The sequence below is a fragment of the Myotis yumanensis genome, unplaced genomic scaffold, assembly GCF_028538775.1.
Source record: "Myotis yumanensis isolate MYYU_CA2020_CCGP unplaced genomic scaffold, mMyoYum1.0.hap1 SCAF_2, whole genome shotgun sequence".
Classification (NCBI taxonomy): Eukaryota; Metazoa; Chordata; class Mammalia; order Chiroptera; family Vespertilionidae; genus Myotis; species Myotis yumanensis.
The window spans coordinates 70,474,799-70,501,332 of NW_027223753.1; the positions used below are offsets into that span (position 1 = coordinate 70,474,799).

Genomic DNA, 26,534 nt, shown 5'->3' on the forward strand with positions numbered 1-26,534 from the left:
TCCTAGCAATGAGTTGTGACAACATTTCTGAAATGTTGTCAACCAGGGGAGCTCATTAAAGGCCAACATCCAGAGTTTTTATTAGGGATTGATTACATGTACATCCTTTACCTAATGTATACCCATATTCCAGACTCCTAGAAAGAAAGGAGGTGTTTAGCATAAAACAATTGTTTAGGCATAATGAGCCACCGTTGTAATTTACAAAATCCTAGGAACACTTCTGAAATCATGTTTTCAGATACCAGCCAAGGCCTAACCTTGTAAGTTTTACAGAAGAGCCCACAACCTGGGTATGTGCCCTTAACTGGAATTGAAACCAGGATCCTTCAGTCCACAGGCCCACGCTCTATCCACTGAGCCAAACTGGCTAGGACTAGAAATTCTTTATATATTCTAGATACAATCTCATATTAGATAAATGATTTGCAAAAGTTTTCTCCCATTCTGTAGATTGTCTTTTAACTTTTTTGATGGTATCCTTGAAAGCACAAAATTTTTTTTAAATTTTATTTTACTTTTTCCGTCACCATTTATCCCTCTGTGTCTTCTTCCACCCCGCCTCCAAATCACCACACTGTTGTCTATGTCCATGAGTTCTTAAAAAATTTAAATGTCTATGATTTCTATTTTATCTACTTTTTGTTAATTGTGCTTTTGATGTCATATCTAAGAAACCATTGCCTAATCCAAGGTCATGAAGACATATCTGTGTATACTTACAAAGTTTTATACTTCTAGTTCTTACATTTAGATCATTGACTAAATTTTTGTATATAGTGTGAGCCTAGGGTCCTACTTCATTCCTTTACATTTAGATATCAGGTTGTCCCAGCACCATATTTTTTTAAGAGACTATCTTTTTCCCATTGGATTATCTAGATACCTGTAAAGGAAAGACACTCTCCTGTGTGTCTCTTCCACTCTTTTTTTTTTTTTTTTGGTTTTGTTTTATTAATCCTCACCCAAGGATATTTTTTCCATTGATTTTCAGACCAAGTGGAAGCAGCGGGGGTGCAGGGTGAGGGGCGGGTGTGGGACATCAATGTTAAAGAGACATTGATTGGTTGCCTCCCACCCATGGCCTGACTGCAGCCAGGGATCGAGCCTGCAACCTAGGTACATACCCTTGACCTGGAATCTAACCTGAGACCCTCCATCCTATTGGCTGGCACTCTAACCACTGAGCAACCCTGACAAGGCCCTTTTACTCTTTTTAAAAAATATATATTTTATTGATTTTTTACAGAAAGGAAGGGAGAGGGATAGATGAATAGAGGCAGGTATGTGGGAAAGGGCACAGAGCTTCCATGCCCTCTTTGGGCAAACCACTCTCCTAATATCTTTATGTGTTCACCAACCTGAAGGCTCTTTGAACCCCATCCTTTATGGTTATTATGGAGGCATCATTACATAGGCACAAATGATTATATCATTAGTGATTAATTCAACCTCTGTGTACGGGTTTGTCATCTGTAAATAGAGATAGCTTTATGTATTTTCTTTTTAAAAAAATATATTTTTATTGATTTCAGAAGGGAAGGGAGAGTGAGGGAGGGATAGAAACATCAGTGATGAGAGAGAATCATTGATCAGCTGCCTTCTGCACACCCCGCACTGGAGATAGAGCCCACAAACCAGGCATGTGTCCAGACTGGGAATCAAACTGTGACCTCCTGATTTGCGGGTCAACCACCGAGCACACTGGCTGGGCTATTCTGTTTCTTCATCAGTCAGATTTGGTAGTGTGTGTCTTTCTGGGAATTGTCCACTTCATCTAGGTTATCTAATCTGTTGGCATTATATATTCCTCTTTAACATTAAAAAAATTTATAGACTACTTTTCAAACTTTCTGCTATTTTAGATCAACTTTTCTACAGTTAGTTCAGATTTGAAATGTTTTTTTAAAAAATATATATATTTTTATTGATTTCAGAGAGGAAGGGAGAGGGAAAGAAAGATAGAAACATCAATGATGAGAATCATTAATTGGCTGCCTCCTGCACACCCCCTACTGGGGATCGAGCCCACAACTCAGGCATGTGCCCTTGGCCAGTATCAAACCTGGGACCCTTCAGTCTGCAGTCTGATGCTCTATCCACTGAGCCAAACCGGCTAGGATTTAAATGTTTTAAAATTATGTAGTTGTTACATATGAAAGCTGCACAATAGGAAACTAGCTTTTAAGAATCACCATTCTTTCTATTAATATTTTATATTTTGTCTTTTAGGATTGTATACTCATCAAACAGAAACTTAAAAAACTATGAAAAGGAAATTCTTAGGAAAAAGATAGGAAAGAGTGGGTTACCACAAACTAAAAATGACTTCAGTTTTGGAAAGTATACTGACAATGATGGAAGACCATCTTTAGACCTCTTAGATAAAAAATCACCTGATTGTTCTCTTCTGAAGCATGAAATTCCAGATATCAACAATGAAGAGGAAAATTTTATTTCCAGTGGTAAGGCATTTTAGTTGTTGATTTTTATAAAATTTTGTGGGCATGAAAGTAATTATATTCTGATATAATTAGAGAAAAGCATACTTCAAAAATCAGCTCTGCTGCTCTTTTTATAAATTAAATGAAAGTAAATGCAATGAAAGTAAATTTTATGGGTAAATGAAAATAATAGTATGGTCAACTCTCATATTCCCAAGTAATTGGAGATGGAGTTATTATAAATAAATACATATATAATTCACAATTATCCTTTTAAGCCTCCACATGTTATTATCCTTATTCTAATCTACCAGACTATAGTCAGTTCTGTTATAATACAATATATATGCATTTCTTAAAAAACACCATGCAACACAAAAATCACTGTTACTTTTTGTCATGACAAAAAATTACTGAAAATGTTGTTATGACACATTTCTAAAAGATAGGAACATAACAAAAAGTATAGCTTAGTTTTAAACATGTTAAAAGGTGAAGAAATATATAAATACTTAAATAAATATGGCATTTGGCTTTGAAAAAAACCTTTAGTTTGTTTGTGGGAGTGCATGTCAGAGGAATTGCAGCTTGTGAATTATTGTGGATTGGTGGGGAAGGAGGATGTTAAGGATATAGCTACAGACATACAGATATATAGAAATAGTAAATGTCCTAACAGGAAAATTGAGACCTCTGAGTCAGAGAACAAAGTGTTTATTACTCACAGAGCATCTTAGTGCTAGTTCCAACCCCCAATTCCCGTAAGGCTACGTGGTGAGGCCCAGATGTTATCCTTCACATGCAGTGGGATTGCACCATGGAGAGGAACATGAAAATTCAGAGAGTTTTATAGTGTCCCAGCAGATCTGCCCATCCTCCAACCAGAGAGGGACAGGTGGAACTTTACTTTGGAAGGTAAATAAATCTCTGGTGAGGGGAGAGGAAGGTAGCTTCACTCCCCTGGTGTGTAAGGAAATAAATGGTTTGGGGGTGAGGAGAGTCTCTAAACCTTTTTGGGGCATCACATTATCTCTAGCTTCCAAGGCATGTTTACTGTTTAATCTTTTATCCACATTTGCCAGTGCTCTCTTCTGAAAGGCCAGGCCACGTAGAAGCACAAATATATTAACAGAAAGTGGTCTCCCAAATATTGGTTGAACTCCATCTAAACTAAGATGGGAATTTGTAACACCAGATATGGATGGGTGTGGCTCATGACATGTGGTGAACTGAGTATCTGGTGGATGTTTTGGGTGTTTGTGTGTGCTCTGTGTGTTCTTCCGTGGCTCAATTCAGCTGGTACAGTTTTCTGCATTGACTTAGTGTGTTTCTCGTGGATGAACTTGTACCTAAGCAAATTAAAAATTTCATGTTCTGCTCAGATTGTTCCCTAATATATCAGTTGTGTTGGATTAAACTTATATTTTCAAAACAAGTGTTACAGCAGAATTGAATGTATATGGAAGTATTAGTTAACTAAAGGCTTTTGTTACTGATGTTTAGTTCAACAATAATAACAAAGAAAGTTATTTAAGCTCAGTTATATTACTCTGATGAATGCAATGAATCCCTGATGAGAAGGAATGAATGAATGTCTATTCTGGGCTTGAGACAAATCCATTCATATATTTTATCTCCTTTAGTCTCAGATAAACTAAGACATAAGTGGTTACAGACTGACTTTATAGATAGGATTCCAAGGCTCAGGATTAAAGGACTTTCCCAAAGCCATGCATACAGACCAGTGGGCAGAGCTGGTATTTGATACCCATTTTTCCTGCCTGTAGTCTAGAGCTCTGCCTGTAGTCTAGAGCTCCACCACAACCCATTAAAGCAGCCAAACAAGTTGTTAAGTATAAGTGAAAAGAGTTCTTTTACTCCTCAACCCCCTGACTTTTAACTGCTTTCTCCATCATTCCATGGAAAATCCATGTTTACCAGTTTCACAGACACTTGTCCATATTTTATTAACTTCTTTGCAGTCTTTCCTATTGCCAACACCACCCTCCTCAAAACTTCCCCTGTATTCTATGCCATTGTGCTCTCTTGATTTTCCTTGTTGGTCACTCCTCATTCTCCTTCACTGGCACATCACCTTTCTGCCCTTTAAATAATTGTTGTTCCTGATTTTTTTGAACTTCATCTATCTGTTTAAATGCAGGGTGAGGGAAAAGTAGGTTTACAGTTGTTTGTATGGACAATAATACAATAGTTAATTAATGATAATAATAGAATAAACTGTTTTGCATACTCACAACTGTAAATCTACTTTTCTTCCACCCTGTATACCTTAAATATCTCAAAATTTAACCTGTCTCAAACTGACCTAATCACCCACCTCTCCCAACCTGCTCTTTATTTGAATACTCTACCCGTGTGAATTATATTTCTATGTTTCTATTCATTTACTCTCCTCGTACTCTTCTACTGATTTATTAACCTGTCTATTGATTTACCTCCTAAATAGTCTTAAAAACTTCTCTTATATATCCTCTCGCCAATTTTTAGGACTTTGCTGTTTCCTTGAGAATTTGCACCCCGGCTGCTTGCCAGGCCTCTCTCTTTGTGCTACCCATTTATATCATATAGAACAATGTCTGTTGATTGCAAGTCTACTCGTGGCACTCCTCTTACTAAAATTCTCTAGTGGTGTCCCGTAGCATTACTATAAATCTCAAATTCTTTCCTGCAGTGTAAAGGGATTTTGTGAACTGGCTCCTGCCTAGAACTCCACACCATCCTGTTTTCAAAACCCCCTGTATCCCGTGAGCTCTTGTCTTACTGAATTACTTGGTGTTTTCCTCCAAAAAACTATATTTAGTCACTGTGTGCTTTTGCACTTGCTATTTGTTCCTGGAGGGCCATTCTATTTATTCATCACAGTATTCAATTGAGTATCTACTTTGTGCTGGGTGTTGAAGATTTACAAATGAACAAAACAGGTAGTGTTCCTGTCCTGCAATTTAGTAGTGTTATCTGTGGGGTGCTCTGTTGCTGGTGGAAGTGGGCTTCTTGGTGTGCCGTGGGAACAAGAATTTCCTGAGGCCCCATGGAGGATGAGGTATCATGGAAAGCTTTATTTCTGTGGAATTAAACCCCTGAGTTTCCAAGGTTCCATCTCCCTCCGTCCCGCCATGGAAAAGTCCCATTTTGTCCTCAGCAGGGCTAAGATCAAGCCATTGCCCAGAGTTTCCGCTCCACATTTGCACAGTCCAGTCCAGCATCAAGCTAGCTTAGGCCCTGGGCCATGTGGTCTCTAGGGCCACATAGCTATGGAGGGAGCATGGGTGAGTGCAAGAAGGAGCCGCAAAGCAAGAGGAGCAAGACAGCTAAGAGAATTCCTTTGTCTGGGGATTACGTATATCCAAATTTTTGTGGGCTTGTAGTAGCTCCATCCCTAGCCACTTATCTTTGTTTCAGGTTAGACTGACAGGCAAGCACCTTTTCTGTGTCACCCCATCTTCACTGTGCATGTACCCATCTTCCCCTTTGTTGGACCCCTCCCCCTAGTGATTGTAGGGAATGGACCTGTGGTTCCCTGGGGAGCATGAAGTTGCAGCTTCCTGGTGAAGCTGACCAGATGACCATGCTTATAATGTCTGGCCTCCACATTGCTCCTTTCCTATTATTAATATTAATAACGAGTACAACAGTAACAGTAGGAAATAGGTGGGTTATGTACAAAGTGTGATGAGGACTCAAATAGGGCATACGTTACCTGGATTTAAGCTTCTTGAGAAAACTATCTGGAGAGAGTGATGTCTGAATTGAGTCCGAAAACATGTCTGGAGGCAGAGAGAGCCAGGTACATAGCATATTTGGAAAATCAGAAGTGGTTTGTTGTGAGAGTGGAGGTAAGTAGAGGATAGAGATGGTTACAATAAAAAATGATCCTGGAGATGTAAGCAGAAGTCAGATTATGAAGAGCCTTATATAAAAGATGACCTTATATTTTATTATCTAGTCTGGGACCCGTTTGAGAGAGTGAAAGGTGACAATTTATTATTGCTGTTGATAATTATTCTGGGGCAACAACAGGCATTAACTGGGACTGTCCCAGTCTAACCATGATATGTGATCACCTTACTCATAAGCTATTTTAAGGAGTTTGGGGGTGCCATTTTGCAGTGGTCATAAACTGTATCTCTTTTGATAGTAGAGCCAATATTGGCATTCTGGTTTATAAATATTTAATTTGTAATTTTGGTTAGTAGGAATCTGTCCCCTGTGACTGATTCTCACCAGATGTACTGATGAAAGTTTCTGGACTGGCAAAGCTATGATATGCAGTGGTTCTCAACCTTCCTAATGCCGTGATCCTTTAATACAGTTCCTCATGTTGTGGTGACCCCCGATTTCATTGTTACAAATTGAACATAATTAAAGCATAGTGATTAATCACAAAAACAATATGTAATTATATATGTGTTTTCCGATGGTCTTAGGCGACCCCTGTGAAAGGGTCGTTCGACCCCCAAAGGGGTCGTGACCCATAGGTTGAGAACCACTGATATACAGAGTAGTGTTTTTCTTTCTTTTTATGTATCCATGTTTTAAATTTTACTTCCCACTACCTAAATTGTGAACTTTTTGAAGTAGAGCTAATTTATAAAATATTTATGTTCTATATCTCTCCATACTGTGTATAGTACTAAACTCATAGTAAGTGTTCTATAAATCCCATTGATTTCAGTTGAATTTCTATTAATTCACTGATCATTCTAGCTATAAATCCAGGAATAGGAAGGAAAAATACCAAAATAAGAAAATTTTCTAACTTTCTATGTCAGATGTTCATGCAGTGGCTTCTATTTTGGTTTATAATTTTATGATAATATTACCTATATTTAAATGTGTATCTACATTTAAAGGTATATCTATATTTAAATATAAGTGGAAATATTTATTTCAAAGCAGAAAGTATACATGATTTAAAATGTTGTTTTATTGTTAACTTACCACTTAAATATTCCAATTATTGTTGCTCTATTTCAACAGCTAATCAAGATGACTATGTGGAAAAACCTTTTGTTAATGTTAAAATATGACTTTTTTATATTTATAATATTAAAGAAACTAATTTTTAGTTTTGTTTTTCTCTTTTAAAGATATTTATGACTTGGAACCTGCATCTGAATTGGGAAAAGACTTATTGAATCTATACGTGAATCATTGTTGCCCAGATATTGACATTTACGTTGATGGAAAAAGTTTTAAAACTCACAGGTAACTAGGCATGTGATTGATTTGGTGTCTCGGTTGTGGCAGTATTAAGTGTAAACGGGTGACTGTTTTTCTAGCACAGTGGCTTTCCGGCTCTGATTACACAGGAGTTGCATGCTGATGCCTCAGGGGGTCTCTGACAGGGGAGGGCTTGGCCATCAGGTAGCATTTTCTGCCTGTGGGTGCACACATGCCCCAACCCGGGCATGTGCACATGCTTTAGCCAGGGCCGATCTGTGTTTTGTATTGGGCATGAACCTACGCTTTCATTAGAAGAAAATATTCTGCTGCCTAAAATAGGTTTGAAAGCCACTGTCACAGAAAATGTAATTAGACCCCTAGTATTGCCGACAACAATTAAGGCTTTACTACAACAAGACTGCGCACAAAGACCACAAGGGGGTGCACCAAGAAAGCATAAAAAATGCGGAGACAAAAAAACATGACAGAAATGGAGGATATAGAGTTAAAAAACGCACTTTTGAGGGCTTTCAATAATTTGCTAGAAACTGCCGATAAACTTGATGAGAGCCTCAAGAAATCTAATGAGACCCTCGATGTTGTGATAAAGAACCAACTAGAAATCAAGCATTCACTGACTGAAATAAAGAATATTATACAGACTCCCAGCAGCCGACCAGAGGAGCGCAAGAATCAAGTTAAAGATTTGAAATGCGAAGAAGCAAAAAACACCCAACTGGAAAAGCAAAATGAAAAAAGAATTGGAAAATACGAAGATAGTGTAAGGAGCCTCTGGGACAGTTTCAAACGCACCAACATCAGAATTATAGGGGTACCAGAAGATGAGAGACAGCAAGATATTGAAAACCTATTTGAAGAAATAATGACAGAAAACTTCCCCTACCTGGTGAAAGAAATGGACTTACAGGTCCAAGAAGCGCAGAGAACCCCAAACAAAAGGAATCCAAAGAGGACCACACCAAGACACATCATCATTAAAATGCCAAGAGCAAAAGACAAAGAGAGAATCTTAAAAGCAGCAAGAGAAAGGGACTCAATTACCTACAAGGGAATACCCATACGACTGTCAGCTGATTTCTCAACAGAAACTTTGCAGGCCAGAAGGGAATGGCAAGAAATATTCAAAGTGCTGAATACCAAGAACCTACAACCAAGATTACTTTATCCAGCAAAGCTATCATTCAGAATTGAAGGTCAGATAAAGAGCTTCACAGATAAGGAAAAGCTAAAGGAGTTCATCACCACTAAACCAGTATTATACGAAATGCTGAAAGGTATCCTTTAAGAAGAGGAAGAAGAAGAAAAAGGTAAAGATACAAATTATGAACAACAAACATGCATCTATCAACAAGTGAACTAAGAATCAAGTGAATAAATAATCTGATGTACAGAATGAACTGGTGACTATAATGAATCAGGGACATAGAAAGGGAATGGACTGACTATTCTTGTGGGGGAAAGGGGAGTGGGAGATGCGGGAAGAGACTGGACAAAAATCATGCAGCTATGGATGAGGACAGTGGGTGGGGAGTGAGAGCGGAGGGTGGGGCGGGAACTGGGAGGAGGGGAGTTAGGGGGGGAAAAAAAAGAGGAACAAATCTTTATCTGAACAATAAAGATTTAATTAAAAAAAAAAAGATTAATAACTCCAAGCATCATCCTGATGGTGTTGGAGAGAACATGGAAGTATTTGAACCTTAGAGAGACATGATGGCCTAGCCAGCATGGCTCAATAGTTGAGCATCCTGGGAGATCAGAATTTGATTCCAGGTCAGGGCACATGACCAGGTTGTAGGCTCAATCCCCAGTGTGGGGTGTGCAGGAGGCAGCTCATCAAAGATTTTCTCTCATCATTGATGTCTCTCTCTCTCTCTCTCACTCTTCTTCTCTGAAATCAATAAAAATATGTTTTCAAAAAAAAAAAAAAAAGAAAATGTAATTAAATGCAGTTTTTCATTTTACAAGCGTTATAATATTAAGAATGATTATTTCTACATGAATGACATGTATTTTCTCTGAATGCATTTCAATTCAGTCTTTCATTCAAAATGGATTCCAGTGAATAACATTGATTAGGAGGTTTAATATTTCAATGTACTTTAAAAATATTCTGCTTTACTATTAGGTTGCTTAGACATTCAAATTAAATTCTGCTGCCTGTGTTGGTCCAGTTCTTTTTTTTGCAAGTAATTAAAATCTGCTTAAAAGAAGAAAAAATTTTAATAAGAAATACAGATTTTCTGTTGGAACCCAAGGGACGGAAGTACAGCTGGGCCTCACAATGAACTAGAATCAGAACCGGAAAACTGAGGAACCCAGACAATTCTTCTCTTTCCCTCTCTGTGTTTCAGAGAGAATGTTGATAAGTTACTCTGGTGCTCCTGAAGACGAAGAACCACATTATTTGCAGTGGCAAGAAGCAGTCCTCGAGGTTCAAGGGTGCACAGTCTTAATAATATTAGCATTGGGTTTAGATTTCAGGCATTCATCAAGCCAAACAGTAGTGATGTTTGTGCTTTCAGAAATCATACTGGTGCCCTGGCAGGTGTCGCGCAATTGGTTGGAGCATTGTCCCATGCACCGAAGGGTTCGATTCCCAGTCAGGGTACATACCTAGCCAGTTGGGGCACATACGAGGGGCAGCCAATGTTTCTCTTTCACACCGATGTTTATCTCTCTCTCTCTCCCTCTTCCTTCCTCTCTCTCTGAAATCAATGGGAGCATGTCCTCAGGTGAGGATTTAAAAAAATCATACTGGTTCTGCCCATTAATTGACAGCATTACATTAATAAACTCTAGGATTGCCAGTTTCATTCAGTCTATTTACCATTCAAAATTTGAACTTTTCTCTCTGGGAACATATATTTTTAATTATATGCATACACATTTTCATAATATTTATAAAATCTGCATTATATATAACAAAATACAGAGTATAATATAGATTTATCAATATATTTTTCATATCATGGATATATATTTCCTAGTTGATGGTGTGTGTGTGTGTGTGTGTATGTGTGTGTGTTTCCTTTTGGTGGGGAGGGGCCAACACAATTTTACTTTATTTTATTTTATTTTTCTTTATTGATTAAGGTATTACATCTCCCCATTGCCCCCCCCCCCCCCTGCCACTCATGTCCTCACCCCTCTGGTGTCTGTGTCCATTGGTTAGGCTTATATGCTGGCATATAATCCTTTGGTTGATCTCTCTCCCTTACCCCCACCCTCCCTGCTTTCCCTCTGAGGTTTGATGGTCTGGTTTATGCTTCTCTGTCTCTGGATTTGTTTTTGTTCATCAGTTTATGTTGTTCATTAATATTCCACAAATGAATGAGATCATGTGATATTTATCTTTCCCTGACTGGCTTATTTTGCTTAGCGTAATGCTCTCCAGTGCCATTCATTCTGTTGCAGATGGTAAAAATTCCTTCTTTTTTACAGCAGCGTAGTATTCCATTGTGTAGATGTACCACAGTTTTTTAATCCACTCATCTGCTGATGGGCACTTTGGCTGTTTCCAAATCTTAGCTATAGTAAATTGTGCTACTATGAACATAGGGATGCCTATATACTTTCTGATCGGTGCTTCTAGTTTCTTGGGATATATTCCTAGAAGTGGGATCACTGGCTCAAATGGGAGCTCCATTTTTAGTTTTTTGAGGAAATTCCATACTGTTCTCCACAGTGGCTGCACCAGTCTGCATTCCCACCAGCAGTGCACGAGGGTTCCTTTTTCTGTACATCCTCACCAGCACTTGTCATTTGTTGATTTGTTGATGATAGCCATTCTGACAGGTGTGAGATGGTACCTCATTGTCATTTTGATTTACACCTCTCGGATGATTAGTGACTTTGAGCATGTTTTCATATGTATCTTGGCCTTCCTTATGTCCTCTTTTGAAAAGTATCTATTTAGGTCTGTCGCCCATTTTTTAATTGGGTTGTTTATCTCCCTTTTGTTAAATTGTATGAGTTTCCTGTAAATGTTGGAGATTAAACCCTTATCGGATATGACATTGGCAAATATGTTCTCCCATGCAGTGTGCTTTCTTGTTGTTTTGTTGATGGTTCCTTTTGCTGTACAGAAGCTTTTTATTTTGATGTAGCCCATTTGTTTGTTTTCTCTTTAGTTTCCAATGCCCTAGGAGCTGTATCGGTGAAGATACTGCTTCGGCATATGTATAAGATTTTGCTGCCTGTGGATTCCTCTAGGATTTTTATGGTTTCCCGTTTTATGTTTAAGTCCTTTATCCATTTTGAGTTTATTTTTGTGTATGGTGTAAGTTGGTGGTCTAGTTTCATTTTTTTGCATGTATCTGTCCAATTTTCCCAACACCATTTATTGAATAGACTGTCTTGACTCCATTGTATGTTCTTGCCTCCCTTGTCAAATATTAATTGAGCATAGTGGTTTGGGTTGATTTCTGGGTTCTATATTCTATTTCATTGTTCTACTGGTATACTAGTATGTCTGTTCTTGTGCCAGTACCAGGCAGTTTTGAGAACAGTGGCTTTGTAATACAGCTTGATATATGGTATTGAGATCCCTCCAACATTGTTCTTCTTTCTCAGGATTGCTGCAACTATTTGGGGTCTTCTTTTAATTCCAGATGAATTTTTGGAGCGTTCGTTCTAGATCTGTGAAATATGCTGTTGGTATTTTAATGGGTAGTGCATTGAATCTATAGATTGCTTTGGGTAGTATGGACATTTTAATGATGTTGATTCTACCAATCCATGATCACGGTATGTTCTTCCATTTGTTTATGTCTTCCTCTGTCTCTTTATTCAGTGTCCAGTAGTTTTCCGAGTACAGGTCTTTTACCTCCTTAGTTAAGTTTATTCCTAGGTATCTTAACTTTTTTGGTGCAATGGTAAATGGGGTTGTTTTTTTAAATCTCTCTGTCTGTAAGTTCACTATTGGTGTATAAAAATGCCATAGATTTCTGGGTGTTAATTTTGTATCCTGTTACATTGCCGAATTCATTTATTAAGTCTAATAATTTTTTGATGGAGTCTTTAGGGTTTTCTATGTACAGTATCATGTCATCTGTGAATAATGACATTTTTACTTCTTCTTTTCCAATTTGGATACCTTTTATTTCTTCTTCTTGTCTAATTGCTATGGCTAATACCCCCAGTACTATGTCGAACAGGAGTGGTGAAAGTTGGCATCCCTGTCTTGTTCCTGTTCTTAGATGAAATGGTTTTAGTTTTTGCCCATACACAATTTTATTTTAAAAATTAATTTAATTTTGTGTCCAGGTTTTTCTTGACACAATATGGGCATCCTACCAAAGTTCTACTGATAGAGTCCTAAGGCTGTTGTCATAGGGAAAGCAAGACCCTGTGACCATTTGCAAAGTGTTCTCAAACAGTGTCTGTATTTGGCCTCCCTCTGTGGGCAGCCTGACAATGGACTGTGTTTTAGGAGTGGATCTAGAATATTAGATTTGTATTCCAGGACAGCTCTTGCTTACATCTCGTTTATTTTGTTCACCTACCATTCCTATACAATAAAAGGGTAAAATGCAAATTGACCAGCTGGTCACTATGATGCACACTGACCACCAGGGGGCAGACGATCAATGCAGGAGCTGCCCCCTGGTGGTCAGTGTGCTCCCACAGGGGAGCACTGCTCAGCCAGAAGCTGGGCTCGCCAGTGGGCTCATAGCTGGCAGCGCAGTGGTGGTGGCGGGAGCCTTCCCGCCTCCACTGCAGGCGAATGGTAAGGAGCAAGGGGTCCTGGACTGTGAGAGCCCCGGACTGGGAAAGGGATCCCCCCTGGGGATAGGGCCGAAGCTGTCAGACAGACATCCCCCAAGGGGTCCCTGACTGTGAGAGGGCACAGGCCGGGCTGAGGGAACCCCCCTCCAGTGCACGAATTTCGTGCACCAGGCCTCTAGTAAAAAATAAACTGATATAACTAGAAACGCAATTTCTTGAGGATATGTTTCAAGAAGATCTGGCTTAAGTTTTCCTACTTTGTTGTTAGTGCCCTATGTGAGTTACAATTACCTTCGTAGTTCAAACTCAAACACATCTCCGTTTTAATACATATTAATTTTATTATTCAGTTCAAGGAATATTATGTCAGTAGTTTCAAAAACACATACTAACGTAATGTAGTCTAAAGCCCAACACAGAACTTTCTGCTGGATCAGTGTCAGCATTTAACCTAGTAGTACGGCTAAAAATTCATTTGTAATGTGGCTGCTTTAATTTTTAAATTATATTTACTTATATATTGGAAGGTCAATGCAAGTATTCACAAAGACCAGGATTTATGATCAGAATTACATTACTTTAGGTCTCAAATTTTAGAACAGTTTAGGTTGCTAGTTTAATATGTCCAAATTGGTATTGCAATAAGGTCATTACTTCTTTGAATCATTGTATTCTTCTGATGCTCAAGGTCGTTCCTCAGAAACATCCCTGCTACCCCAGTTTTATCAACAGTCTCTCTTCAGTTTCTAGTTGCTCTGTCCAATCTTTATCTTGATTCCCAGCCCAAGGCCTGGAGCCCTTTATACGCTACAAAACAGTTTGATGCCAACCACTTGCTTGTAGTGGCACAGTTAAGCCAAAGAAGTTATTTTTTTTTTCCCTTTTCTTTTAAAATATACTTCATTGATTTTCCACAGAGAAGAAGGGAGAGGGACAGAGAGCCAGAAACATCAATGAGAGAGATCGATCAGCTGCCTCCTGCACGCCCCCCAGTGGGGATGTGCCCGCAGCCAAGGCACATGCCCCCGACCGGAACCGAACCGGGACCCCTGAGTCTGCAGGCCGATGCTCTATCCACTGAGCCAAACCGGTTCGGCCAAAGAAGTTATTTATAGCAGAGTGGTTAAGAGTATGTGGACTGTGTGGGACCTAACTGGGTTTAAAGTCCAGCCCTACTATCTTTGATCTGTGTGAATTTGAGCAAGTCATTTAACCATCATCCTGTGCTTCAGAGTCCTTATCAAACATGGGGATTATAAAAAGTACCGATCTCACAAGGTAATTATTTAAAGTGTTTTAAATAGTACCTGGCATGTAGTAAGTACTATGTAAGTGTGTGCTATCATCATCCAGGTGATGGGCCTTTGATACAACCTTTTCATAGATGGTAGCAATAGTCTGTATGCCCTTTACTTTTGTGGGGCAAGCAGAGAAATGTAAATGGAATCATTTGCATTTTCCCCCAATCCAGGGAAGACTGAGATAGCATTACACCTGCAGGGAAAGTCACATTTATTACACTCCTCCATCTACACAGACCTTTCCCTCTCTGATGCATACTTCTTCACCCCTTCCCACATCTTTGTCCTCGTTTATATCTAACTAGAGGGCCTGTGCACGGATTCATGCACTGGTGGGGTCCCTCAGCCTGGCCTGTGGGGATTGGGTGGAAACTGGCTTTCTGACATCCCTTGAGAGGTTCTGGATAGCGAGAGGGTGCAGGCCAGGCCAAGGGACCAGGTCTCCAACATTCCCTTATGGGTCCGGGGTGCAGGTGAAGCAGATTCGGGGCCAACAGTGTCCCAGCAGCAACCTAACCCACCGCTGATTCCGCGAGGAATCAGGCTCCCTCCTCTACTGGCTGGAGTGTCTGCCCCCTGGTGGTCATTGTGCATCATAGCTACCGGGAAAATGGTCGAACAGTCGGATGGTTGCTTAGGCTTTTATATATATAGATAGATACTTCTGCTGAAAGGAGAAAGGAAGAAAGCTCTTTTTATTTGAGGGGAGGGAGGTTATAATAAAAGGAGGACCTACTAGAGTTCATTGATCCCATTTGTTGGTTATGTTACTACTTTTCTGTATTACTTCCTGGGACACTACCACAGAGATCTTTGTGGATCTCTGAAACATTACTTCTCTGCTTGAATTGCTCTCAGTCATCACATGAATACCATCTGGGTATTTATTGTACATTTCTCTCTGCTTGTATTTCCTCCTGTCATCATCAGCCTACCTCTAAGCACCTATCTGACTCACTCTATTGCTGGTCTCCCATTTTATATTGTTATCTATTTTTTTAATGTTTTCTGAGAGGAATTGAATCTCTTTCATTTTTAAGATAACTTATTTGTTGCATTTCTGTGCTCCATAGTTAAGATTCTCTTGTGCTGCTTTATTGTAAAAAGCAGGGCAGTGATTCCTAATTTTAGCTTTGTGACACTCCAGATCTGATATCCCTTCCAAAATATCTTTCTTTTCAGTGCCTGATGTTATAACATTAGATATTCATTCATTGGGTTAAAACATTGTCAAATCACCCTTTAAAATGCAGATTTATTTGAATATTTGGTACACAGTGGCTGAGTCAGGGGTCAGTGGTCTAGTCTGGACTATACCACTAATCCTCCTATATAATAAAAGCCTAAGATGCTAAGTGTCCGGTTGACCAGTTGGCTGTTCAACCAATCAAAGCATAATATGCTAATGATATGCTAAGGCCACTCAACCACTTGCTATGACATGCACTGACCACCAGGGGGCAGACACTTCAATTGGTAGGTTAGCTAGCTGCTGGGATCCGGCCCAACCGGATTGAGCAAGATGGGCTGGACACACCCTGGAGCCCTCCCACGGTCCCTCCCCAGCTGGCCAACCTCCCTCGTCCCTCCCTGGCCCTGATCGTGCACCGGTGGGGTCCCTTGGCCTGGCCTGCGCTCTCTTGCAATCCAGGACCCCTTGGGGGATGTCAGAGAGCTGGTTGTGGCCCGATCCCACAGGCCAAGGGACCCCACTGGTGCACAAACTCGTGCACCAGGCCTCTAGTTAGCTATATGTTCTTAAATACAGCAGCTGAAAGCTTTTTCAGAAGCATATAGTTTAATAATTTAGAAGTCAGTCTTTCTGGGTTTAGATCAGGGGTGGGCAAACTTTTTGACTCGAGGGCCACAATGGGTTCTTAAACTGGACCGGAGGGCCGGAACAAAAGCATGGATGGAGTGTTTGTGTGAACTAATATAAATTCAAAGTAAACATCATTACATAAAAGGGTACGGTCTTTTTTTTTTTTTAGTTTTATTCATTTCAAAAGGGCCAGATCCGGCCTGCGGGCTGTAGTTTGCCCACGGCTGGTTTAGATACTGATTCCACCATTTATGGAATGGTTGGGAAGTCATCTTCGAGTTAATCTCTCCAAGTCTCAATTTCTTTATCTATGAAAGGAAAAACAATTGTGACTAATACCATAGGATGACTGTGAGGATTGAATCAGTAAGGCACACAAAACACTTAGCACAATACTTGGCATATTGTAAACTTTCCATCAATGTTAGTTGCTATAAATATGTGTTAGATATTTGGAAAGGAGACCCATCATTGCATATTCTACTTTACCTATAGAAGGAATTGGCAAACCATGGTCCAAATCCTAACAGTGACCTTTTAAAAAATATATAAAACAACAAAAACAAAGAGATTTAAAAAAAAAACCAAAAAACAAAAAACAAAGAGATTAATCAACAAGAACCAATATATATGTCTGATATTTACTACTTGGCCCTTTATAGAAAAAGTTTGCTGTTCCCTATCTTTCTAGGTTTGCCAGGGAGCTTTATTGAAATCTATATCCTATATAATAAAAGGCTAATATACAAATCGACCAAACGGTGGAACAACCGGCCGCTATGACACACACTGACCACCAAGGGGAAGACGCTCAATGCAGGAGCTTCCCCCTGGTGGTCAGTGCGCTCCCACAGGGGGAGCGCCGCTCAGCCAAGAAGCCGGGCTCACGGATGGCGAGCGCAGTGGCGGTGGTGGGAGCCTCTCCCACCTCTGTGAGAGAAACTTGACCCAACTGAAAAGAAGTAAGAAATGGTGGGCCTTGAAAATGCCTTCAGATTTTCTCACTGCACAGAATATAGTCAAACACTGCTGCAGTTAAATATTTTACCCTTTGTTCTCCCTGCGTGATCTACAATAATAATCTGCTTTGTGTTGATATTTACTGCTATGTTGCTGACATTACCTGAAAGAGAAGTTGGGGTGCTTCACTAGGCTGGAAAAAGTTTAGCTACTTCAGAAAGCAGGTCTAATTAAGCAAGTTTATATCTATAAAAGGCTAAGTTGACTTCCGCATGCACAATACATATAAAGCTCTCTCTGGTTCCAATCGCATGCGTGTGTTTCGATCTGTCATTGTCAATCGTTAATTTGGTTGACACTTCTGTTATAGAGAAAGGACGAATAATGATATTAAAATATTTCTTCTACTTAATTTCAGTGTGCACAAATCCGTGCACTGGGCCACTAGTAATTATAATAAAACTCTAAATTACCATGCAATAAAGTGAGTTACTAAAGTCTTAATACTAATTATTAGTGATAAATGGTCAATCCTGTCTACTTGAGAGGCTTAAAACAATGATAAATTATATACGGTACCACAGAAGAAAAAGAGGTGAAATTCTTTGGTACTACAGGTCTTTGTGGGCAGTAGCAATGGGGAACCAAAACAGAAGGCACTGGAAGCCTGAAAGGAAACAAACCACTTATAGTAGAAGCCCCTTAACTAAATTTGACTAGACCTGCTCTTTATTTTTTTTAAATATATTTTTATTGATTTCAGAGAGAAAGGGACATAGAGAGAGAGAAAGATAGAAGCATCAATGATGAGAAAATCATTGATTGACTGCCTCCTGTATGCCCCCTACTGGGTATGGAGCCCACAACCTGGGCATGTGCCCTGACTGGGAATGAACCGTGACCTCCTGGTTCATAGGTCCACGCATAACCACTGAACCACTCCCGGCTGGGCTAGAACTGCTCTTTAGATTTTTATAGAACCTGGTAATCACATGTTAGGCTGAACTCTCAAAGCTTAGGAGTCCATTTTCTAGGATACCTACACATATCCATTCCCTATTAGTGAATTTGTGTCTTCTCAGAGTCATTTGAGTTTGTTACCAAACCTTTTAATGCCATTTGAATTTATTATTTTGATGGCATAACTTAATGAAATATGAAAAGAAAGAGTTACTGTTCCAGTGAAAACTAAAAGTGAATGTTTTGGAAAGACTTAATAAAGGAGAGGCACTTTAAAAGTTGCTATTGGAAAAAAACACCAAGATGGCGGCATAGGTTAACGCCGGAGTTTGCTGCCTCGAACAACCACTTCAAAAATACAACTAAAAGACGGAACGGACAACACCCAGAACCACAGGAAGGCTGGCTGAGTGGAAGTTCTACAACTAGGAGGAACCGAGAATCAGAGGAGGCGCAGTGCTGAAGTAAAATACTAAGGTGCGGAGTGCGCGCAGCGCGGGCTGGTGGCTGAGGGCGCAGTTGTCTGTTTCAATCCGGAGGGAGCCTCAGACTCTGAGCTCCAGATCCGGGCGAGTCTCTAGGGACCCAGACTCAAACGGGAGAAGCGGGACTGTCTGGCTACGGTCCCTCCGAGGTTTGCAGTGGTTGCTGGGACAGAGAGGCAGAGCCCCTGGGGACGGACTGAGAGCAGCCATAACTGCTCCCTTTTCCACCCTGTTGATCCCGTGGGACCCGCCCTGCCCAAGCCCTGCACAGAGGCATTTGCCGGATAGCCTCAGGCAAAGGCTAGATTAGCACCTCCCTAGAGGACACAAGTTCTTCCACTGCAGACACAGCTGATTATCACAGCCAGTCGGCCTGGAGGTCAAATCCCTCTAGTATTAACTACAACAATCAAGGCTTAACTACAACAAGACTGCGCACAAAGACCACTAGGGGGTGTACCAAGAAAGCGTAAAAAATGCGGAGACAAAGAAACAGGACAAAACTATAAAGGGAGGATATTGAGTTCAGAACCACACTTTTGAGGTCTCTCAAGAGGCTTCTAGAGTCTGTCGATAAACTTGATGAGATGTACAGGAAATCTAATGAGACCCTGGATTGTGTGATAAAGGACCATCTAGAAAGTAAGCATACACTGACTGAAATAAAGAATATTATACAGACACCCAACAGCAGACCAGAGGAGCGCAAGAATCAAGTCAAAGATTTGAAATGCAAAGAAGCAAAAAACACCCAACCGGAAAAGCAAAATGAAAAAAGAATTGGAAAATACGAAGATAGTGTAAGGAGCCTCTGGGACAGCTTCAAACGTACCAACATCAGAATTATAGGGGTACCAGAAGATGAGAGAGAGCAAGATATTGAAAACCTATTTGAAGAAATAATGACAGAAAACTTCCCCCACCTGGTGAAAGAAATAGACTTACAAGTCCAGGAAGCGCAGAGAACCCCAAACAAAAGGAATCCAAAGAGGACCACACCAAGACACATCATCATTAAAATGCCAAGAGCAAAAGACAAAGAGAGAATCTTAAAAGCAGCAAGAGAAAGGGACTCAATTACCTACAAGGGAATACCCATACGACTGTCAGCTGATTTCTCAACAGAAACTTTGCAGGCCAGAAGGGAATGGCAAGAAATATTCAAAGTGATGAATACCAAGAACCTACAACCAAGATTACTTTATCCAGCAAAGCTATCATTCAGAATTGAAGGTCAGATAAAGAGCTTCACAGATAAGGAAAAGCTAAAGGAGTTCATTACCACCAAACCAGTATTATATGAAATGCTGAAAGGTATCCTTTAAGAAGAGGAAGAAGAAGAAAAAGGTAAAGATACAAATTATGAACAACAAATATGCATCTATCAACAAGTGAATCTAAGAATCAAGTGAATAAATAACCTGATGTACAGAATGCACTGGTGATTATAATAGAATCAGGGACATAGAAAGGGAATGGACTGACTATTCTTTGGGGGAAAGGGGTGTGGGAGATGCGGGAAGAGACTGGACAAAAATCGTGCACCTATGGATGAGGACAGTGGGTGGGGAGTGAGGGCGGAGGGTGGGGTGGGAGCTGGAAGGAGGGGAGTTATGGAGGGGGGAAAAAAGAGGAACAAATGTAATAATCTGAACAATAAAGATTTATTTATTTATTTTTTTATATTTTATTGATTTTTTACAGAGAGGAAGGGAGAGAGACAGAGAGCCATAAAAATCGATGAGAGAGAAACATCGATCAGCTGCCTCCTGCACATCTCCCACTGGGGATGTGCCCGCAACCCAGGTACATGCCCTTCACCAGAATCGAACCTGGGACCCTTCAGTCTGCAGGCCGACGCTCTATCCACTGAGCCAAACCGGTTTGGCGAACAATAAAGATTTAATAAAAAATAAATAAATAAATAAATAAAAATTGCTATTGAATTCAGTATAGATTAAACAGAAAAATTTGAGGGGAAGATATAAAATTCTAAAATGATTCAGATTGCTTCATAAAAGTTTTAAATTTCCTTCTTAGTTTAGAACAGTTTAACTAGTAATTATAGGGAGCATATATTGGTATAGTTTTTGCAAGAAATACGAGGCTCCAGTCAATAAATCCACATTTAAAAAAAGATTGGCCTTATGTTCAAAGATTTGTGAATGAATGCATATTTATATTTTAAATGAGAATAAAATGATTATGAAATATACAAACCATTTTAAAAATTCTCCTGATTTTTTTTATTAAGCAAGCAACTATCAGTCCTAATTGTGTTGGATAATAGGGTACCTACTACACTTTACAAATAATTATTTAACTTAGGAAAGGCAAAACCTATGAAAACTATAGTCAATGATGTCAAAGTGGATCTCAAAAGAAAGGTAACTTTCCTTTCTTAAATTTTATGTTCTCTAAAATATTTGCCAAGAAGTGGTGTGTGTAATAGTGACAGCTCCCAAAAGTTTGGATCCACCACTCTGGTTTTAATCCTTATGAAGTTATGTGGAAATAAAAAGGAAAAAAAAATATTGGAAGCAAGAGTATTTTAGAAAATAGTCCTGGTTTTTAAAAAATCCTTTTTTAGAGTTTCTCTGAGTAATCCAGGCCATTATTCTGCCTGGAGTAGTGAATCTAGTTCAACTAACATCAGGAAGAATTGAATAGCAATGTACTAAAGCAAGAGCGAGGGGAAAATTAGGGCATCTCAACAGAGTCAGAGGCAGCCTTGTCAGTTGAAATTAAATTTAATCAAAAAGAGGAAATCGTTTTTGGCATGTTGGAAAATGAAAAATCTGACAAAGGTTTTAAAAATATCATTCCATCTACAGCATTATTTTTTAAACTGAGGCATATAGCCTGATTAAATGGGAATGTTTTCTAAGTTTCTGCCTTCAGGTGAGGGTAATTGTTTACTAAGCCCCAGATGCTTTTATTCTTAGATGGAAAAGCTAGCTGCTGTGTTAGTTCAAGTCTTCTAAGAAGCAGGCACAAAGATGGAATTCGACTTGCAAGAAATTTATTATGGTAAATGCATGTGAGAGAACCTGGGAAGGAATCTAGAGGTAACCAGGAGAGCTGTTAAACTGAAATGTTAACCTGACCCTGAGTAAGGGAGACAGGAGAGAAAGGAAGCTTGGTAGAAGCATCTTAGACTGCAGTGCATTTCTGAGGAAAGTGTGACAGATTGGTAGAAAGTTCGCAAGCCAAAGTCACCTATCAAAAAAGGCCCTGTCTCTCAGGAATAGGCTTATTTTATTATCCCTGATATGCTGAGTGACTGGCAGGGAACAGCCAGTGAGAAGGTGGTCTTGGAACCAAGGTGGTATGGATTTCAGAGTACTATAGCAGCCCATCATTGATTCTCATCATTGATGTTTCTATCGCTCTCTCCCTCTCCCTCTCCCCCCACCCCCTGCCATCCCACCCCCATCGAGGCAGGGCCCCCCTCTCCCTCCCTGCCCTCCGCCATCTGCCAGGCCTGCGGCCCGAGCCCCAGAGGGAGACCCAATCTGGCTGCTTCTCAGGGGCAGGGGTCATGAAGAGGTGGTGGAGGAGCCGGAGCCTAAGCAGGCTGCAGTGCAGGAGAGAAAGGAGGGGACAGAGAAGGAGGAGGCAGAGAAGGAGGGGGTGGTGGGGGCAGAGAAAGAGGGGGGGAGGCAGATCTGAGCCATTCTTTTACTTTTTTTTTTCTTTGTTAATCTTCATCGGAGGATATATTTTTTCATTTATTATTTTAGAGAGAATAGAAGAGAGAGGGAAAGACAGAAACACGTTTATTGGTTGCCTCCTGCATGTGACCCGGCGAGGGCCAGGGTGGAGCCTGAAACCAAAGTATGTGCCCTTGACCAGAATCAAACCTGGGACTGGCCTACAGGCCATGCCCTATCCACTGAGCCAAATCAGCTAGGGCATCCATATATATTTTTAAATGAGGTTATCAATTGCTACTAAAAAAAAAAACTTAATCAAGATTGTGTAGAATCTAAAAATTAATTTAGGTAGGATGGGCATGTTAACAGTTTTGGATCTTCAAGTTCACGAGTGCAATTTAGTTCTCTCTTAGGTGTTTTAAAATTTATCTCAAAAATGTTTTATAGCTTTTAATGTAGAGGTATTACACTTTTTTGTTTATTTGTTCTAAGTATTTGACCTTTTAGATACCAGTGTAAATGAAATGTCTTCATTTTCTAGGTATTGATTATTATTCCTGATTATCCTATCTAATAAAGAGGGAATATGCTAATTGACCCTCTCACCATTGCAAAAGATGGCAGTGCCCACAGCCAATAGGAGGGAATATGCTAATTGACTGCCACACCCTCAAAGATGGCGGCACCCACAGCCACAAGATGGCGGCTCCCATCCCCTCAGCCCCCCAGCCACTCAGGGCTGCCCGAGATGCAGGCAAGCCTCGGCTGTCAGCTGCCCGGCCGCCCAGGGCTGCCTAAGACCCAGGTAACCAGGGCCGGCCCAGGCTTGCGCTGCCGGCAGTGGCAGCAGCAGAGGTGTGATGGGGCGTTGCCTTCACCTGATTGCCGGGTCACCTCCCGCCCCTGGGGGCTCCTGGACTGTGAGAGGGGGCAGGCCGGGCTGAGGGACCCCCTCCAGTGCATGAATTTTCATGCACCGGGCCTCTAGTCTATATATAAAAGCCTAAGCGACCATTATGACAGAACGACCAGTCAACTAGTCACTGTGATGCACACTGACCACCAGGGAGCAGATGCTCAATGCAGGAGCTGCCCCCTGGTGGTCAGTGCATTCCCACAGGGGGAGCGCCGCTCAGCCAGAAGCCAGGCTCATGATTGGCGAGCACAGCTGTGGCGGCAGGAGTCTCTCCCAGCTCCGTGGCAGTACTACCAAGTGGTGGCAGCAGGCGCAGTGGGCAGGATGAGCGCGAGCAGCACGGTGCCCAGCCCCGGTTCTGGCTCCTCCCTGGCCACCTACCGCTTGGCACACTGCTACATCCCTCTTGCAATCCAGGACCCCTTGGGGGCCTAAATTGGCAGTCGGACATTCCCCAAGGGATTCCTGGATTGTGAGAGGATGCAGGCCAGGCTGAGGGACACCTCCCCCCACCAGAGCACAAATTTCGTGCACCGGGCCTCTAGTCTTTGGATAATTGCTGAACATTTTCTTGAGAATTTGTAAAAATAATTTGACACTCTGAGTAAAGTTATTTAATGACTACAGGATTTCCTTTTGCTTCTGGCCAGCAGTTAGGCTGGATGCAGATCACTGTAATTAGTCAGGGGTTCAGCTGACTCAAAGCTGGACTTCAGTTCTAATAAGGGCTTGCCCATTTCCCACTCATTCTTCTCCCTCATTGTGTAGCCTTTCTGAGCCCACCTGTAATCCTGGGGTATCTTTGATGGACACCAAATCCCTATTTGTGTGCTATAAGCCAGTGAAGAGTGCTAGGAGCTATGCTCAGCTTTTAGCCTCTCCACCATTGCTTTTGCTTTTGGATTTGGCAATTGCCTCAATGGAAGAAGTTACCTTAAATACTTGTCTTCTCTCTTATAACTTGTCTTAAAAGCTACCATCACAGTAGCTTTCTGATGCCTTTAATTCATGCTTTATTTATTTTTTTAAGATACATATATTTTGCCCATTTTCCTACCTGTTTCCAGTAGGAGGGTTGGTCTGAGATAACCTAGTAGGCCATTGCAAAAGTGTCTCTCTTCTCCCTCTCCTCCTCCATTATTCCAGCCCATTCTCTACTAAAATGTAACATAGTTCTTTATAGTATCTCATTTACTGCTATTTCCAGCATCTAAAATAGTGCCTAGCACAGAACAAAAGTCAATAGATATTTATTGAATTGAAGAATGAATGAGAGAGCAAGCAGACAGCTCTGGTGGAGCTGGGGGAATGTTGGGGTAGGATGGAGGGATTGAGCAAAAATAAAAATAAAAAAGAGAGAGAGAGAACTCATGGATATGGACAATAGTGTGGTGATTGCAGCAGGAGGGAAGGGAGGTGGAAGTGGAAAAGGATATAGAGGGCATAAATGGTGATGGAAAAATAAATTAAAACAAAAAAATGAATTAATATTTTATCTGAGAAGATAGAATGGAAATTCAAAAGAAAATGCCTTCACTGTCATTTTCTCAAACCTAAGATATAGCCATTCTTGAGCATAATTAGGGTGAGTCCTGAACTCAAATTCAGGTCCTTTAGGGTTCTAGTCTCTTAGTGACATTTCCTCAAGAAATTTACACCCTTTGGTTATCATTTCTCCATTTGTAGATGATTTATTACTCTCATACTTAATGGAAATAGTTTCAGTTTTTTATTAAGATTAAAGAGCTTTCAAGAGAAAAAATTATAAAGATAGGAAGGACATTGGGTTTAATGTTATAATCAAGCAATCAAAATACTTAGGTATAAATATAATTTTTATGATAATGATTCTATCAGTGAATACAAACAAGACAAATAGATTATCATATTTTAAAAGGTAAAAATGTAAAAGGTAAAATTTTTCATAAAAAATTACATTTTGCATAATATATAAATGTTTACCTGTGTTTTCCTCCTCTTCCCTCAGAGCCATTTTAAGTGCCAGATCTAGTTATTTTGCTGCAATGCTGAGTGGCTGTTGGGCTGAAAGTTCACAAGAGTACATTACTCTTCAAGGGTAAGCATAATTTTTATAAGGCAGTTTGACTATAACAGTTACAAATAATATGAAGCACTTTTTGTGAATCTGATTTTTCTGTAAGTTCGATGAAATACTTTTCATTTGGAATTCTACAAAGTACATTTTCTGAAAACATGAGGAAGTAGGGAACATCTATAATAATAAAAGCATAATATGCTGATTAACCGGACAGCCGAACGAACTTCTGGACGACCTTCCAGACGAAGCTGGGCTACGAGGGCCAAGGCAAGCCACCACTGAGGGCCAGGCTCCTTGCACGAATTTTGTACATCAGGCCTCTAGTCCTATATAATAAAGAGGTATATGCAAATTAACCCTCAGGCCATCACAAGATGGCTGTGTACGACCAGGCTGGCAGGGGGTTTAGTGAGAGACAACCAAATGACTGAACAAGCAGGCTGCGTGGGGCGACCAGGCCAGCAGGGGGGTTAGTGAGGGACGACCAAACCACTGAACAGCAGGCTGCGTGGGGCGACCAGGCCGGCAGGGGGGACAGCTGGGGGAGACCAGGCCGGCATGGGGGGCCAGTTAGGGGTGACCAGGCTGGCGGGGGGGGGCAGTTGGGGGTGGCCAGGATGGCATAGGGGGACAGTTTGGGGCAAACAGGCCAGCAGGGGGTGCAGTAAGAGGTGACCAGGCCAGCTGGGGGGGCAGTTAGGAGCGACCAGGCCAGCAGAGGGGGGCAGTTGGGGCAACCAGGCTGGCGGGGGGGTGCAGTGAGGGGCAACCAGGCCGGCCGGGGGGGGGGTGGTTGGGGATGATTAGATTGGCGGGGGAGCAGTGACGGGTAACTTGGCTGGTGGGGGGGGCAGTTGGGGGTGACCAGGCCAGCAGGGTGGGCAGTTGGGGGCGACCAGACTGGCAGGGGGGCAGTGAGGGGTGATCAGCAGGGGGTGCAGTAAGGGGTGATCAGGCCAGCAGGGGGGTGGCAGTTAGGAGCGAACAAGCCAGCAGAGA

The 26,534-nt window shown here is 40.9% G+C and overlaps 1 protein-coding gene across 2 annotated transcripts in view; it reads left to right on the top strand.

Annotated features, from left to right (window-relative positions):
• BTBD8 (BTB domain containing 8) overlaps nt 1-26,534 on the top strand; it is a 102,480-nt gene that overhangs the window by 23,339 nt on the left and 52,607 nt on the right. Inside the window, exons 3-5 of one of the 2 annotated variants that reach the window (XM_070405584.1) lie at nt 2,233-2,465; nt 7,553-7,670; nt 25,464-25,553. In XM_070405584.1, the coding sequence (XP_070261685.1) occupies nt 2,233-2,465; nt 7,553-7,670; nt 25,464-25,553 (441 nt within the window). The remainder of the gene's footprint in view (nt 1-2,232; nt 2,466-7,552; nt 7,671-25,463; nt 25,554-26,534) is intronic. The other variant, XM_070405586.1, reaches the window with a different exon arrangement.